General features: G+C 32.9%; 1 protein-coding gene across 2 annotated transcripts in view; it reads left to right on the top strand.

The window, feature by feature from the left end:
• Positions 1–16,049, top strand: part of LOC108965705 (echinoderm microtubule-associated protein-like CG42247) — a 72,318-nt gene that overhangs the window by 33,260 nt on the left and 23,009 nt on the right. The window contains exons 1-2 of one of the 2 annotated variants that reach the window (XM_018928284.1): positions 8,459–8,521; positions 14,675–14,869. In XM_018928284.1, coding sequence (XP_018783829.1) covers positions 8,459–8,521; positions 14,675–14,869 — 258 coding nt within the window. Of the gene's footprint in view, positions 1–8,458; positions 8,522–14,674; positions 14,870–16,049 lie in introns of those variants that run through there. The other variant, XM_018928287.1, reaches the window with a different exon arrangement.

Genomic DNA, 16,049 nt, shown 5'->3' with positions numbered 1-16,049 from the left:
ATTACTTAAAATTTTTTTTAAATATTTCTAAACTGATATTCTTTTCAATGAGCTTTTTTTATATCCCTAAAGCTTTCCAAAAAACGTTTAAATGTTTTTTTTTTAGTTTTAGTTGTACACATGTTAAACAATAGTGTTTCTTCTGCGAAAAACCGAAAAAAGCTTTTGAATGAGCTTTTTCAAATCACTTGCTTTAAAATTTATGGTATTTCAAAAAAATATTGCATAGCTCTTAATCTATTTGGAACTAAAACATTAATTTTATATACTTCTAAAAACTATAGACATATATAGACTATAGACTTCATAGCTTTGAAAGCTTTAAGAGAATTTCAATTTTATCTGAAAAACTTTATTCCACTGAACTTTTTTTAATCAGAGCTTTCAAAGTTCTCAATCTATTTAGAACCAAATCATTAATTTTTTATTTTTTTTGTTTTTTCACCAATTATTAAACAATTTTACTGCGTTTTGTGGATACGCATTTAAGGGAGCTTAAAGAAGAGTTTTTGGAGGAGCATTTTCAAATCAAAAATCTTTAAAAGCTTTTGGAAATTATTTAAGCATTTCCTGAAACATCTTTATTTCCATGAGCTGTTACAGGTCTGAGCTCTTAAAAACTCTCAATCAATTTGAAACCAATAACACTGGGGTTCTTCCCGAAAATACTGAAAGCTTTTGAAAGAGCCTTTGTAGGTTTGCTTTTAAAAGGACCTGAAAATTATTTTCTTATATTAACTTTTGAAAGCTCTTATTTAAACAATTTTTACATAAGACTAATATTTTAGGAATATTATATTTAATAGTTTAAGTCCTGTAAAAATTACACGAAGAAATAAAATTGGATAAAAAGTGTTGTTCCTTGCGACTTAATTTTATTAATTTTTTCTTTGAATGTTAAACAAATCTTTTGGAATCTCCGATCTCGGGAAATATTCCTCGATGCCTTCTTTTTTACTTAGACATACATAACTATTTCTCTTTCCTTATCGCCCTTATAAAATTTATGCTTCATACAAACACAACAAAATATAAGAAAGTATGGCAACCTTTCTTCCCGCACGTTCTTGTTCACAACTTAAAAAGAGGCCGTCTGACCACTACACGAACTCTTGTGCAAGGAGTATAGGTGGTCAGGCATATGTCTGCATAACTTTGGAAAGTCCCAACCAGCGGTAAATATGAAAATATATACATACATGCACACGGGTATATGTATCGACTTGTCTGCAAAATACTTTCACTTAGCCTGACGTAAACTTCGCAACAACAAAGTGATATAACTATAAACGTGTACCGTCCATAGGCATGTGAGTATGTTTTGTGGCAGCCATTCATACTACTGTCCTACTATGATACTGTATGCGGCTCCTTTCAGTTTTTTTACTTGCGGCAAGTTTGTAAGTCAACGATTTCTATTATACAGTGAGAAGGTGTTTAGGTATAAATATGTAAAAGTATACGTAGTTTCTACAGGAAATAGTTACAAAAGAAAGTGAAAGGTGTACACTGTAAAAAAAAATTATATTTTTAATCAAATTATTAGAATTTTATTGAAATTTTTCTTTTTTTGTCATGGATAGAAAGCTCTCACAATCATAAAATTTTTTGCAATATGTTGCATAGTAATTTTTATTAAAAATACAATATGCTTTTCTCAACAATTTAAAATATTGATGATTTTTAAAGGAAAAATTCGAAAAAGTGTTTGCAGTTCAAAGTTTTCAATAGCTCTTGGAATGAATACAAACTATTTTCTTGAAACAATTAACTTTCTAAAGAGCTCTTCATAGTTCATAAAATAATTTCTTCATTAAAAGCATATTCAAGTGTTATTCTGACCAGAAAGCGTTTGAAAGATGTTTATCAGATCAAAGCTTTCTATAGTTTTAACTAATTATTAATGAAAAAGATTATTTTCTTTTTCTCACAAATTTTAAACATCAATGATTATTTAGTCAAAAAGTTTTTGAAAGAACTTTTGCAGATAAGAGCTTCCAACAGCTATTGAAATTACTTAAAAAAATGTCTTGCAACAAAGAGTTTTTACTAATTTTTAAATATTTTTCTTATCTAAGCACATTCAATTTTCTTTCGTTAAAACAAAGCTTTTACAAAAAAAGAGTTTCAGATCACAGCTTTCAAAAGCTCCGAACAAATTTTATAGAAACAAATATTTTTAAACTTTTTTTTTTCAAATTATTAAATATTGATAGTTTTTTAGGCGAACAAAATTTTGAAAGCCTTCGAGATTAAAGTTTGCAAAAGCTAAGAAAATTATTTTGAATATTTTGTTCATACTTTATTACTTTGTCAAAATATTTAACATGCCTTTAAAAGCTCTTGAAAATAATTTTGAGAATATTTTGCTACTCTTATTGAATGAATTTCCCCCAATGCACTTTAAGGGGGTATTCCAGTCTACAAATCAAATTTTGGGCAGTTTTTTGAATTTTATTAAAAAAAAAATATTTTTACTCACCATTTTTTATGGTGTTTATATTGATATCTTAAGAATACAGAAAACACAATTCTACAAAAAAAAATTAAAAATTAACATAATTATTAAAGACAGGTGTAAAAAAAAATGGCGCATCCTGGTGACATTGATCCTGACTCTCCTGGTGGTCTGAAAAAAAATCAAAAGAAATTCTTAATCAGTAAGGATGCTGTTTTAGTCCCTACCTCAGGGAACACGAAAAAAAATAATTTTTTGAAAAACAGCGACTGCCTGAAAACGCTTTTTTTAAATTCCTGAATTTTTTTTAAATATTAAAAATAAAAATTTTGTCTTGATGCTGGTAGGAACGGTATAGGATCACACAAAATTTCAAGTAAAGCGGTTGTATAGAACTTGAGATAATGCCGGTACCGTGTGGAAAAAAGCAGTTTCGAGAAAAACGCGTTTAAAAAAGTTAGTCAAATTTCAGGCAGTCTAAGTCATTTATTAGTACTATTAGTAACTGTAGCTCTTAAAATAATTTTAATTTTCAAAAATCCTTTGGAGGATGTGTTCTTAAGGGTCTAAATTTTAAATATATTAAATATAAATTGTGTGGGCAGTCAACAGGAAAGTGAGTCGGATGCAAACAAAAAAAAAAAATTGTGCATTACCATACAAGCTATGGTCTGGACAATATGCCACAGCAACCACAAGCCACGGAAAACGTGGTGTCGTAAGCCCTAACGACGTTATATGCGCACATAAAAATATTATTTGCAAAACAAACTACACTTTGCTTTACAGCAAGGCATATTTTTCATATAACAACTTGCTAACAGGCATATCCTTTGAAAAATCGCATTTCTTTCATGGTCTCATAGGCAGCATGGTGGAACGAATTTCGTAAACCAAAAGTTAACGATATGAGCGCGTTACATATAAAATTACTGCTTCATATCCATATAGGTATTATCAGTGTATTAAGCTGTATTTGTATAAATTGTATATTGTTGTATTTGCGCGCCTCTTAAGTGCATACCAAAAGCAAAGGATGTAATATGCATATATTGTACATAGTTATACATATGTATGTGTTGTTACCAGAAATACGACTACAATAACACTGCAATAAAGGAAGAAATAACAATTATCGTTACAATGCAGTCGAAAGCAATAACGAATTGCGATAATGGAATAATAGATGAAAGGAAACTATGCAAAAATGTATTCACTGGCGATTAGCAAAAGCAAAGTATACGATTGTGAGGTAGGATAGAAACAAAGTAAGGTAGCAACGTTGGTTGGCTGATGCTTTTAGTTGAAAAAGCTATTGACTTTATAATAGTAGAGTTCACATACTAATTTCCATACTTATAAGTATGAGAACCAAAAAATGGATTAAGAAACGTTTATTTGAATAAAACAAGGTATAAGAAGTCGTTAAAAAAATTAGTCAGAATGGCAAACAAATTTTGCAGAAAAAACAATACTTTTATAATATACAATTTTTATTCAAATTTAACATTTTAATTTCAATCGCTTTAAAATTTTGCTAGTATAATTTCATAAAATTTAGGAACACACTCACATCTTAGGATATTATTTAAATTAACTTATTTATAATAAATCATTATTATTCGAGTTAGACGCGATCTCTCTCATCCGTTGCTTCAGTGATTCCGGCCTTCACCATATAAGAAATTCAGAAACATAAAATAAACAAGTAAAGAAGGGCAAAGTTCGGGGTAGATCAAGTTCACCCAATTATCTATTTTAAGCACACAGGTACACTGTTATGAGTTGAACACGTTCTGTAATTTTCATTGTCATAACTTTGGCCGATGGGCTGATATATGCAGTAAAAAGTCACCCGCAAGTTCAAAAACCTTTCTATTAGGTAAGGTCAGGGAAGTATTGACCTGCCTGAACTTTTTTGGTACACTTTGTTACTATGGAAGGAATACTAGGAAAGAATTTTTGCCCACTGATACCCCTTGCTACTGCGACGGTACCAAACCAAATTACAGCTTTATACCTTAATTTAGGTGCTTAGTTATGACACTTTGTACGTTTTCGGTTAATGGCGATTTGTTGCCGTGACAATGATCCGATTACGTCCATCTACGAACTACTAAGGAATCCGCGTTTCATCAATTTTTACTCAAGTTACAGCTTGCATGGACGGACGGGCAAACAGGCAGCCACCCGGATTTTCTCGTCATCCAGATCATTTATATATGCATAACCCTATTTCTATATCGCTTAATTTTTTAGTTTGCAAGAGGATAAAAAACATATAACGCACATTTAAAGCATTACAAACTAAAAAGTGAAAACTGACCGAAATTTGTTATTGTGAGAAAAGTTCGGTATACTTTTGCCAACCCTTGAATCTAATTGCCGGCTTGGAACTTTGCAAGTTGAAAAAGTATAAAATGTTCGGTTGCACACGAACTTCGCTCTTCCTTACCTCTTAATTATAAGCTTGCGATTCACATCTCTTCAATCCGATATTTTAGATCAAAATTTTTATTAATTTTTTTTTACTTTAATCCTATTTTTGAGATTGCAAACTTTGTTTTAAATTTTTTAATCCAGTAACTGCGATTAAAAATTTCAAAATTATTCCTGGTAAGAGTTTACTGATATATAGAGCTCCTCAAACAAACTACTGCTCATATTTAAAATATTGGAAATCTTCTGAAAAAATTCACAAACACTTCAATCCACACTACAAAAGAACGTGCCTCTTTTTGTCTGCTTTCTAATACACACCACATACAAACATATAAAGCATTGCAGCACATCACGTAAAAGAAAGTGAAATCAGCAGCAAAGCTAAAGTAAGGCAATAGCAAGCAGAAAGCAGCAACAACAAAGCAAAATAAAAGTCCAAAACATAACTGCTCACATACGCTGTGATCTTAATAAGTAGAAAAGCAATACATAAATGCATACTTACAAAAATACACGTACATATAAATGTATATTCAAACAAACACCTAAGTGTTTGGTGTAGCAATTCATTGCGCTACCGCTGTCCACAACAAAATACTTTGTTGAAGCGAGAAGTATGGGAACAAGCACGCCTTAGTGACACACAGCTACACGACTTTCTCATAAAGATGTGAGTATAACAATAACAATAACACTATAACAGCGGCAATAACAACCATGCAACACATTGGTAATAAATACGAGTTATACATTATATTACCATATTTTCATACCAACTGCCAATTTGCACGAACAGCGTCGTCATCGTGAACATCGCCGCCGAAATTTTGGTGAGCACGTGGAAAGGCTGGATAGAGAGCTTCAAACTGTTACGGCAAGTGTGGTGCTACACAGCGTATGAGTAACATGCAGGCAAGCATATTGAATGGCGATTTGTATATGGTGATTTTGGCTGCTTGCCTGGCCATTAGCGCACACACAGACACACACATACAAACGCACATAGCAATGTATAAATGTTCGTTGCTTGTGTTTTACTCATAATATGCTTACCAAACTATGGCGCTTGCCAAAGAGCCTGCTAAGGAGCTGCTCGCTCCCATTGAGCGCTTAGCGTGGCTAACAACTAGTCGGCCAATCAGTCAACTTTTACGCTACTAAGCCACTTTCTTTTAAAATTCCTCCCCCCACATGTAGCTAAGTAGCCCGTAGTATGTTGGCTTGCCACGCTTGAAAATATATTAAATCGCAATTGTGAYGGCAGTCGTCGCGCGGCAGCTCAAGCGTAACGCCGCCATATTTATTTGTACGCAATGATGAAAAATACTTTCCATTAACTCAGACATAGAGAAAGTTAGTCGTGTCAAGTATTACGAAAGTGTTCGTGCATATGTGGATTGAAAATCGTAGTTTTATAATAAAAAATATTTCTAAAACTTAAGCAATAGCTGTGTACATTTATATTTCCATTAAAGTGCGTTACAACTTTTTTTCTTGCAAAACAAATTTTATATTTTTTGAGACAAATGTGTGTGAAAATTTTTAAGTTACTTGAAAAAAAAAATTGTGGAAAAACTGAAAATTTTTTATTAAAAACATTATAAAAGTAATTTAAAAAAAATAATTTTGTGGCAAAACGTTTAGTTTTTCTGCATACTTTCAATAAAACTTCAGTACAAATAATATTTCAAATAAATTCGTAGCAAACTTTTATGCGCTCTTAAGCATGGCGTAGTGGCCTACAGTCAATTACAGACATTAATACACATACTCACACATACACTCGTAGAAAAGTGAGTTTATTTGCTGCCACTCGTTTATTTAGTTGCCCGTCAACGATCACTCACACGCCCCGTTGACCGTTTGCACTGCGCGGTCAGTAGTTCACTGCAGGCGCGTGCCTTGTTTTCTCTTATTTTACATATTCCACACAGCAACTGATGTTGTTGTATAAGTTTACTATTGTTTTTGCTGTACTATTTTTGTTTTTGCTTTATCTTTTCGCTATGTGCATGTGCGTCTAGTACTTATGTCTTTGCCTGCACGTTCAAAGTGAATTTAACTCATTTAAAGTGCAATTAAATTAAACCGCTTTCAATTACCTCACTTTAAATGACCGACCGTAGGTGAGGGAGTGGCAGGGAGCGCGTTGCTCTACATTTTTTCACACTGTCCAGTTTTAATTTAACAAAAAATCAGTAAAATAATAATATTACTCGTAATACTCTGGCTACATGTTGCTACAGAGTATAGTAGATTTTATCACCTAACGGTTGTACGCTTGTACATATCACCTGACTGTCTCTCTGTAAATCCGTCAGTTGCCCTTTCAAGCTGTGACTTAAGTTAAACTAGAGATTTCGCTACGGAATCTAGAGATTTCGTTATGGATCTTGATATATATCTTCCTTGGCAATAAAATCAGGACGGGTTCGTAGATGAGCGTAATCCGACCGCTGTCAGGCCAATAGTATATTTACTTTGCGAACTAATTTCTATATATCTTCACCTGAAAATAAAAGGTGAAGAAGTGTGAAATATAGATTGCTAAAGCACTCAGCTTGGAAACAAAGGAAACCAACTAGGTTAATTTTTGCCAAAATTAGAATCATTTCCCCGAAAAGTTAATAAGAGAAGTTGATAATATAAAACAGTGAAAACTTTAGGAGGCCAAAAACTAGCACTAAAAATTTGTTTTGTTGTGGTTCTAAAAAGATACTGTACAACTAATGGCCACAGGTTTGGAATATACTACCTAATCAAAATTGGCATATTTTGTTAAAAACTTGTTTAGAAAAACTGCATTGTTCAATCGTTTTTACTAAAGTATACAAACTTCTTTTATTAGTTCCAAAATGTTTAAATCTGCATCTCTGTTCATGTCGCAAAGTCAAAATTCCGAAATACATGCGCAATATTATTATTTTAAACATGTTTAGCGGTTTAAACTTGTTTTAAGTCAGGTTGCTTAACAGCAAATTTTCGAATATATTGATTTAATTTTTCAGTAGATAGAAATGTCGATAAGAGATTAGGGCAACTTAAATTAAAGAAGAAAAACAATATTTAATCTCCATTAATCCTTTAATGATGCAAATTTTGTACTTGCCGCAAGCTTGCAAAGTACTTTTTTGCTACTACACACTTGAATACACATACATCCATACCTATACATATACACACTTATATACATAGAGTAATATAGCACCATTTCACAACAATACCAACTCATTCATTCTCCGGCCTTTTTTGCCTTTCGGGCAACTTAAATTCAATTAAAATAATTTCATTTTATTTAATTTGTTTCAATTTTGTTGTATGCATTTAAACAGAAAACGCTGCGGGACACTAATTTCGCATAAAATGCAAACAAACGAGAGTGTGTATAAAGCAGTGAACTCGCAACAGTATGCAATGTATGTAAACAAATGCAAGTCCATGTGTGTATAAAAAACTCGATGAAAAACCGTTAAAAAGAGACGGATAAAATAATATTAAAAAACAATTATACTGATATACATATATTTGTGAAGAAATTAATTAAACTCGGCAGCTTAAATGTACGAGGATAGCGACGAAAGTTCGCCATTTGTGATGCTCTCATCGCCCACCAAGTCTTGGGTTAGTAATGTGATACAAGACTAGTATATACATACAGATTGTTATAATAATGTATGTAATATTTATATATGTATATGTATATACAAAAAAATAAATTAATGTAAAAAAATATTAAGGCCTTTTATAACTCAGATTGATATTTATTCCATCACTTTGATAAATAGTGGTTCCACTACATTTTATAGATATTTGTAATACTATTTTTGTATACTACAACTAATTTACATTACTACTTCTTCTTCTTCTTTATTGGCGAAGATACCGCTTATGTACTTATAGCCGAGATTACAACAGCGCAACAGTCGTTTTCGCTGGATCTTTCTCTCGAAATCTCCTAACGCCGACTCATCGGATATTGTCATCGTCCATGCCTCTGCATCATATACCAGTACGGGGATGATAAGTGGCTTTGTTCGCCAGAAGTTGTACACTCTTGTAGAAGATTGTTCCTTCTCGATTAAGTTCTGCAGCTCGAGTTATTTGTCTATTATTGTATTAAAGAAATCGCACGATACGGAGTTTCCCTGTTCTTCCCGATCCTAAGGAAGCTTTTGGTATTGCTAAACATCAGCTTACACAGCTACACAGTTTTGAGGGGATACCAAATTGAGACATATCGGCAACTCCTTTCCGCGCTGTCAAAAGCAGCTTTGAAAACGGTGAGGCGGTGGTGTGTGTCAATCCTCTTTTTACGGGTCTTTTCCCAGATTTGGCGCGTGGTGAATATCTGGTCAGTTGTTGATTTGCCAGGCCTAAAGCAACACTGATAAAGTCCAATCAGTTTGTTGATAGTATGCTTTAATCTTTCACACAGTACGCTCTATAGAACCTTAAATGTGATGTTGAGGAGGCTCATCCCACGGGTGTTGGCACACTTAAATTACAATCGTCGGCATTGCTTTCGTCCGATCACATTCTACAAAGAAGTAAGGTAGTAACGTCTGCTCCATCGTCATCGAACCGGGAACCGGGCTTACCATCTCCAGGTATTATGCTTTCACTGCCATTCAGCAGACTGGAAAAGTGTTCCTTCTATAATTCCATTATGCTCTGGGAAGCAGTAACTAGATCACTTCGAGAGGTTTTACAAAAGCATGCTCCCGTCTTTCAACCTTCTGTTATCATTGCCAGCTGTCGTTTTTTTCTTTTTCGAAAACATATGGTTTCGGTTGTAGCTGTAGGTATGAAGCTTGAAATACCATTGAAATACCGTTTCACAGCTCCCCTATACCATTTGATGAGTGCTTTCAAAGAGCAGGAAAGCAAGTCGAGAAGAAAATTGTTGGGCTGTCTAACATTGCAACTTCTCGACGACGAAACCTCCTTGTGTTTGTTAACGTGCGTTTTTTACTGAACAGAGACGGGTGTGTATCTTGGCTGCAACAAGATAATGGTCAGAGTCATTGTTAGGGCCTCGAAGCGCACGCACATCTAAAACACTGGAGACGTGTCTTCCACCTATCACAAAATGATAGGCTCTTCTCAATTAAAGGACCGGATGTTCCAAATGCATGCCCTTAAATCGTAATCCTTAATACGTTTACGGTATTCAAAAGGGTTGTCTCTCATTCGAGGCTGTTTATTTTTTTCATTAGGGGTATTTGTTTACGTGGCCGGCTACAAATACAGTAACCTTGGGGAGAGATGGCTCACCTTCGCACTTTAGCTCGTTTGGCTACCCAGACAATACTTGGTTTAAGACCGGAAGTCGTGAACTACTAAAGCGATATGAGAAGCGTTTCTGACCACTCCTAAGTAAATGGCGCTCAGGGAACTTCCTCACTTGCGTGGACTTTTATCTATCTATGCTATCCTCCTTAATTGATATTAGATTTGTTAAAACTATGCTTAATAAACCACTAAATATTGTATTTATGTTTAATTAACAATGTAACAAGTAACAACCATATTACAGTTAGCTTTATCTGTTTGTTCACTTCTTTTTTCTTTGTACTAAAGAATTCAATTACCCTGCGACGTATACTTATCTTTGAATTTTTTCTGTATTTCATTGTTGTGTTGTAATTAAATTTACATTTTTTCTTCTGAGTGCCATTTTACAGCAAACTTTTTAAAAATTCCGCTTCCCTACAGATTAGTAGAAACGTTTATATAATTCCATTGTCTATCTTTACCGCCGCTACTAATACAACTCTGTTTTTACGCTACTTCCTTTCAATAACACTTTTATTTTACATTGCTATTTTTTGTTCGCTTTGCTAATTTCGAGACTGTCTGCCGCAGATTGTTTGGTTTGCATTTAATTTGTGTTCAGCAAATATAGAGACAGCAAGTCGGCGTGCCGTCCAAGTAGTTTCCGCAGCAGCCGCAATAATTTTCTCTATTTATTGCACACAACTTTGCATTAATTTTGTTTTGCTTTTAAGTAATTTTCTCCATTTAGAATGTATTTATTTGGCAGCGTATTTTCTTTGTTTTCAGACTGTTAGTTAACACTTTGGTTGCTTGCCACCGCAACTTTTAATTTATTTTTTTCGAGGTTCCTTTCAATTTATATTTTCTCGTACTCGCTTGCCATTTTGTGCTTGTATTTGTTTTGCTTTAGGTAAACCGCCTAGTTGGCACGTTGTAGAGTACAACGCCGTCAAATTTTATGCTGAGGTATGCTCTGTATAGCTTTTAGTTTGGAAGCTGTTGAGACTTTTGTGTTGTCTTCCCTGTTATTTATTTGCAAGTCAGTTGGAAATATTAATTAAGTTTCGAATGAAAACTTAGAAGTTCCACATATTTACTACATTTCAAATTAGTATTAAGAATACTTCAACTTTTGGTCCACTTTCATCCCGCTCACACTTTTAATAACAGTCAATAGTACCTAAAATAGATACCTTTTAATATAAGGCAACTCAAAAATAAACTTAAACTCAACTCAAACTATACTTCTATTAGAAAAAATGTACAAACTTGCATAACGATAGACTGGAGTAAACTTTATAATGGCATTAAAGTACTTCACACTAATTTCAGTTTCAAATATTGTACAAAAAAATCATAAAATTTATCGTGGTATCCTAATTATGTCTATTTTAAACAACACTTTTGTATGTACCTGATAATTCAATTAATATCTGGTATTACTGAGTTATGCTAATCATTGAACTTGTTTTTATTGCGCCATTAAACATTCCAGGAATAACTTTAGAAAAATATGTCGAGTTCAAAATTCTTAACCGCATAATAATTTTTTTTGTTCCTTCTCCTTGCCATTTCAGACAGCTTTTAACTTTTAGTCAATTAACATCTGAATATTCACAGCTGTTTGGCCAAGTAGTATCGCTCAATTATTCGCGTAAAGTTGTTTCGTTGTAGTCCTACGCACCTGATTATTCAACCAAGATATATTATTGCTACAAAAAAATCTATTCAAGCACATAAATGACGAAGAGCAGCAATAACAACTTAACTTCATGTAATAATTCTCCAACTATTTTGTAATGAACTAGAATCTAAGTAGTTACATTCACATCAGTTCTAAAAGTAGTTGTTCTGTAGTTAGAAAAAAATTTTGTACCGACATATTTTAAGAATTTCTAAGAGCAAGCGCTTAGCTCATAGAAAATAATACATCCAATACATGTTAGATACGAAGAACATATATACTTGCTCAAGCTTTTCTTAATTAAATTAATCGCTGAATGTAACTAAATATCATTTTTTTCGTTCAACATATTTATATTAACCCATATCTTATATATTGTATGCAAGTACGCAAAATGACAGAACCCTCTGTAAACATAAATGCTTAATGCAAATAAAAGTTAACAACTTTACTGCTCACCTCAGATAATAATTTGCTTTTCAGCAAGAAATGTGACTTAACAGCAAAAAGTTTACTTCTGCGTTAAACAAAAGATACAGCAAACTTCGCAACAGCCGTTAATTTCGTTAAAAATTACGCAGCGTAGTTGGTGAATATAATCAAAGATGGCGCAGAAAGAGAAAATAAATGTAAATAATATTAAAGAATATATGTTTTATTTACAACTGTGAGTGTGAGTAATAATAATTACAGTGAGGAATATATGCAATATAACAATTGAATATGTTATTGTAGGCATAAAATTGCGTATGCCTAACCGCATGTAGTTATTCGAAAAGTTTGCACCAAGGATATGTACAGGGTTTTCCAATAAGAGTGATATGATTTCTTTAAACACTAATTGTTAAGGAAATTCAAAATAATTCACGATAAGCATAAAAATTAAATGCAATTTATATCTGCAGATACAGATGTAAAATATGGTACGAATTTCGCTTCGATTGGGGCAGAGCTTTTATGTACTGACTTTTGATAATAAACTTGGAAAAATATAATAACAGAGTTGGTATTCATTTCATGCTTTAGTGCTAGTCTTCCCTGTTCATCATTGCTTCACAGGCAAAAGGGGCATAATTGCAGGGTCTTATATGGATATTTGCGGTCTCCAGATTTCAGAATTCGAGTACTATGAATAATAACTTTATAAAATGATAATACCTATATCATGTCTATGAATTGATTTTGGAAGAGCTTTACTAAGACCCTGAGTGTATAAGAAAATGCATAATATTATCTTTAATTATAGCCGAGTTGTTTCGAAAAACTAGTAAAACTAAAAACTAGTAACTTGGTTATATAGAGCTAAATATTTTGATAATTACATCAAGCTTTCTTTCATCAAAAGATATTGAATAAATATCTTCGGCGTATGAGGAATAACTACTGCATGACATTTTCAAAAAACTGAAATAAAACTTATAGTTGAACAATGTTTGGACATTTTTTTGTTCTAGACTCCTTTAAGTACATTTTTATTTAAAAATATTGCTACTCCACAATACTCTGCTATTTGGAGAATTTATGAACTTGTGGAACATTTGAAATATATAGAACTAGAATAATATTAAGAAGCCGGTTGATGAAATAGACAGGTTGGTTGTCCCTAATTAAGGTGAAATCAGGAATAGAGAAGCGATTTATATACATATTATAAGCGAATAAAAGACTGGAGTTAAATGGCAAAGAAAGTGTGAATACCGTAAAGTTGATACTTAATTATCCAGCAAATATTTATGATATGAGGATTCCCATAAACAGGTTTATATAAGAAAAATGCATTAAACACGGAAATATTCCGGGTTGTTGTCGTTGATTATATATATATATATATATTCGGTTCATTAATGTGCATACAAAGAGTTATATGTCCAGTAAACTCGTTTCACGTTCCCAACTGGCTTCAACGTCTTGAAGTATGCAAGGAAATGCATGAATTTGCATATTTGACACATAAAATTGGTCACAATAAAATCGAAGCAGGAAAAACCACAAAAGTAAATGGTTTTAATTGCATTCGTACACACAGCAAAACAAATAAATATATATTTACGCAAATTAATTGTATTTACACATATACATATTAAATACGTTTATATGTAGCAAACGCAGTGTGCGCCGCATGGCAATAACTGCCGCGTAAGAACTGTGTGTGAGAAAAAAATATTGAGCGCGAACAATTAAAATAATTGCGAAATTGTGGAGAAAGCAAGCGCGAAAAAATCGAAAATTTTATAGAAGAAAAGACCAAAGGATATGTAAATGTATGAGCGCAGGAAGTGGGAAGGCGACGTACAAAAAATCTACGCGCTGATTGTGGGTGATAGCCTCGCTCATGGTCAACATGCGGCTTTCGCAAACTGTTGGTGTTAACTTTAATGTGTGTATGTGCACACATTGTATGTTATGTATGTATGTGCGTGTGCTCACGCGCGTGCCACAAAACAATTTAATTAATTCCAGATTTGAGCGAAATACTCGCGCATAGGCCACTTTACAAATTTACACGCACAAAAGCGCGAATATGTTTATATGTATATAAGCCGACACGTGCACACACATACATATACATGTATGAAGTCGCCACCTATAACATAAGTGTTACGAAAATTATACATATTTTTGCCCAGATTGCCAACAGCAGCGGATTTCGAACGTTAATTCTATTTTATTTACCCACTATATTTTCCATTTTTTTCTACCCTCTTTCTCGTTCATGCCACAACAATTGCAATTCACCATAACGTCAACAATCCACCGAACAATCAATCGACCGCATCCAACGAAAATATTTCATTTCACCAAATTCACAACAGCCGGCTAGTTACGGTAAAAAGAACGGCATGTGGTACGCCTCGCCCGGTAACCAGGGTTGGGGCTCGAAACCGGCCAGTCGTAAGCCATCGATTATGGAGGCTGACTTGGGCACATTATCGACCACATCGGGCTCGATCAAACGCAGCGCCGGACGTGTTATACGCATCATCAATAATTTGGATCATTCAGTGCAGGTGAGTGGATTGCAATGTAATAAATACGTAATAACGATTTATAGGGTGTCACAATAGAGGAAAGTGGCTTTAAACATAAAATTTACTTTTTGGTGAAAAGTTTTTATATACTTTTTATGATAATTAGAACAAATAAGACAAAAAATAAGAACCGACCAAAAGTAAACCCTTTATTTAGAAATTGCAAAACAAAGCACAAATAAAATATTTAAAGCTAACACCACTTATTTAAAAACTGTGATATTAGCCAAAATCTAAATATAAATATGGTTATAGAAGTTTTGCGTCTTTATCTTCATTATTTAGGCTTAAAAATAAAAAGCAAAAACTAAAAAAAAAATTATTAACTCACCCGCCACAATACCCTTTATATAAAGAATTCAATAATACACACAAATATTTGTATTTAAACTTTTATAAATATCTAACCTCATTACCTAAGCATAAAAATAAAATTAGAAAATTTAAAACAAAATAACTCCCCAAAACCAACACCCTTTTTGTGAATCAATATTACTCACAAATATTTCCTCTACACCTGCCCGAGTATGTATAAAACAATGCAGTCACGACGTAAGCTCATTTCGCTATGCCATCACGGCGCCGCGCACAGAAGCGTGCTGCATTTTATGGCAGGAAAAATATTTTCAATAAGCAGAAAAGTCGTCAATGGAAATTGCATACAAAAGCGCATTAAAATGTGCAATTTATTTATGGAAATATTTAATTTTTTATCACCACGAGATATTAAAAATTGAATTTTCAACGAAAACTCTGCGCGCAAGCTATAAAGATAATAAAGGGGTGCTAAAGGAGTTGAAAAAATAGCGATATTAAGCCGCGTTTTTGCAGCTCACTATTTCTTTTCAATGTTTTGGCTTGATTTCATTATTCTCAATCCCATTATTTAATTCGTGTGAAGCATAAAGTTTTCATTATAGCGTTGAGCCAGGGTTTTATAGGTTTCTAGGTAAAAACAATTTGTAATGTTTTTACAAGAATTAATTTGTATTTCTTAGACAGAAAAACTATATAATGATTAAAAGAACTAAGGGATTGAGAAAAAATATAGAACGTAGAAAATAAAATATAGAATATAGAATATAGAACATAGAATATAGAATATAGAATATAGAATATAGAATATAGAATATAGAATATAGAATATAGAATATAGAAT

The sequence above is a fragment of the Bactrocera latifrons genome, unplaced genomic scaffold (assembly GCF_001853355.1).
Source record: "Bactrocera latifrons isolate USDA-ARS-PBARC rearing strain unplaced genomic scaffold, ASM185335v1 scaffold_146, whole genome shotgun sequence".
Taxonomy (NCBI): domain Eukaryota; kingdom Metazoa; phylum Arthropoda; class Insecta; order Diptera; family Tephritidae; genus Bactrocera; species Bactrocera latifrons.
This window is presented reverse-complemented; position numbering and strand designations above follow the sequence as displayed.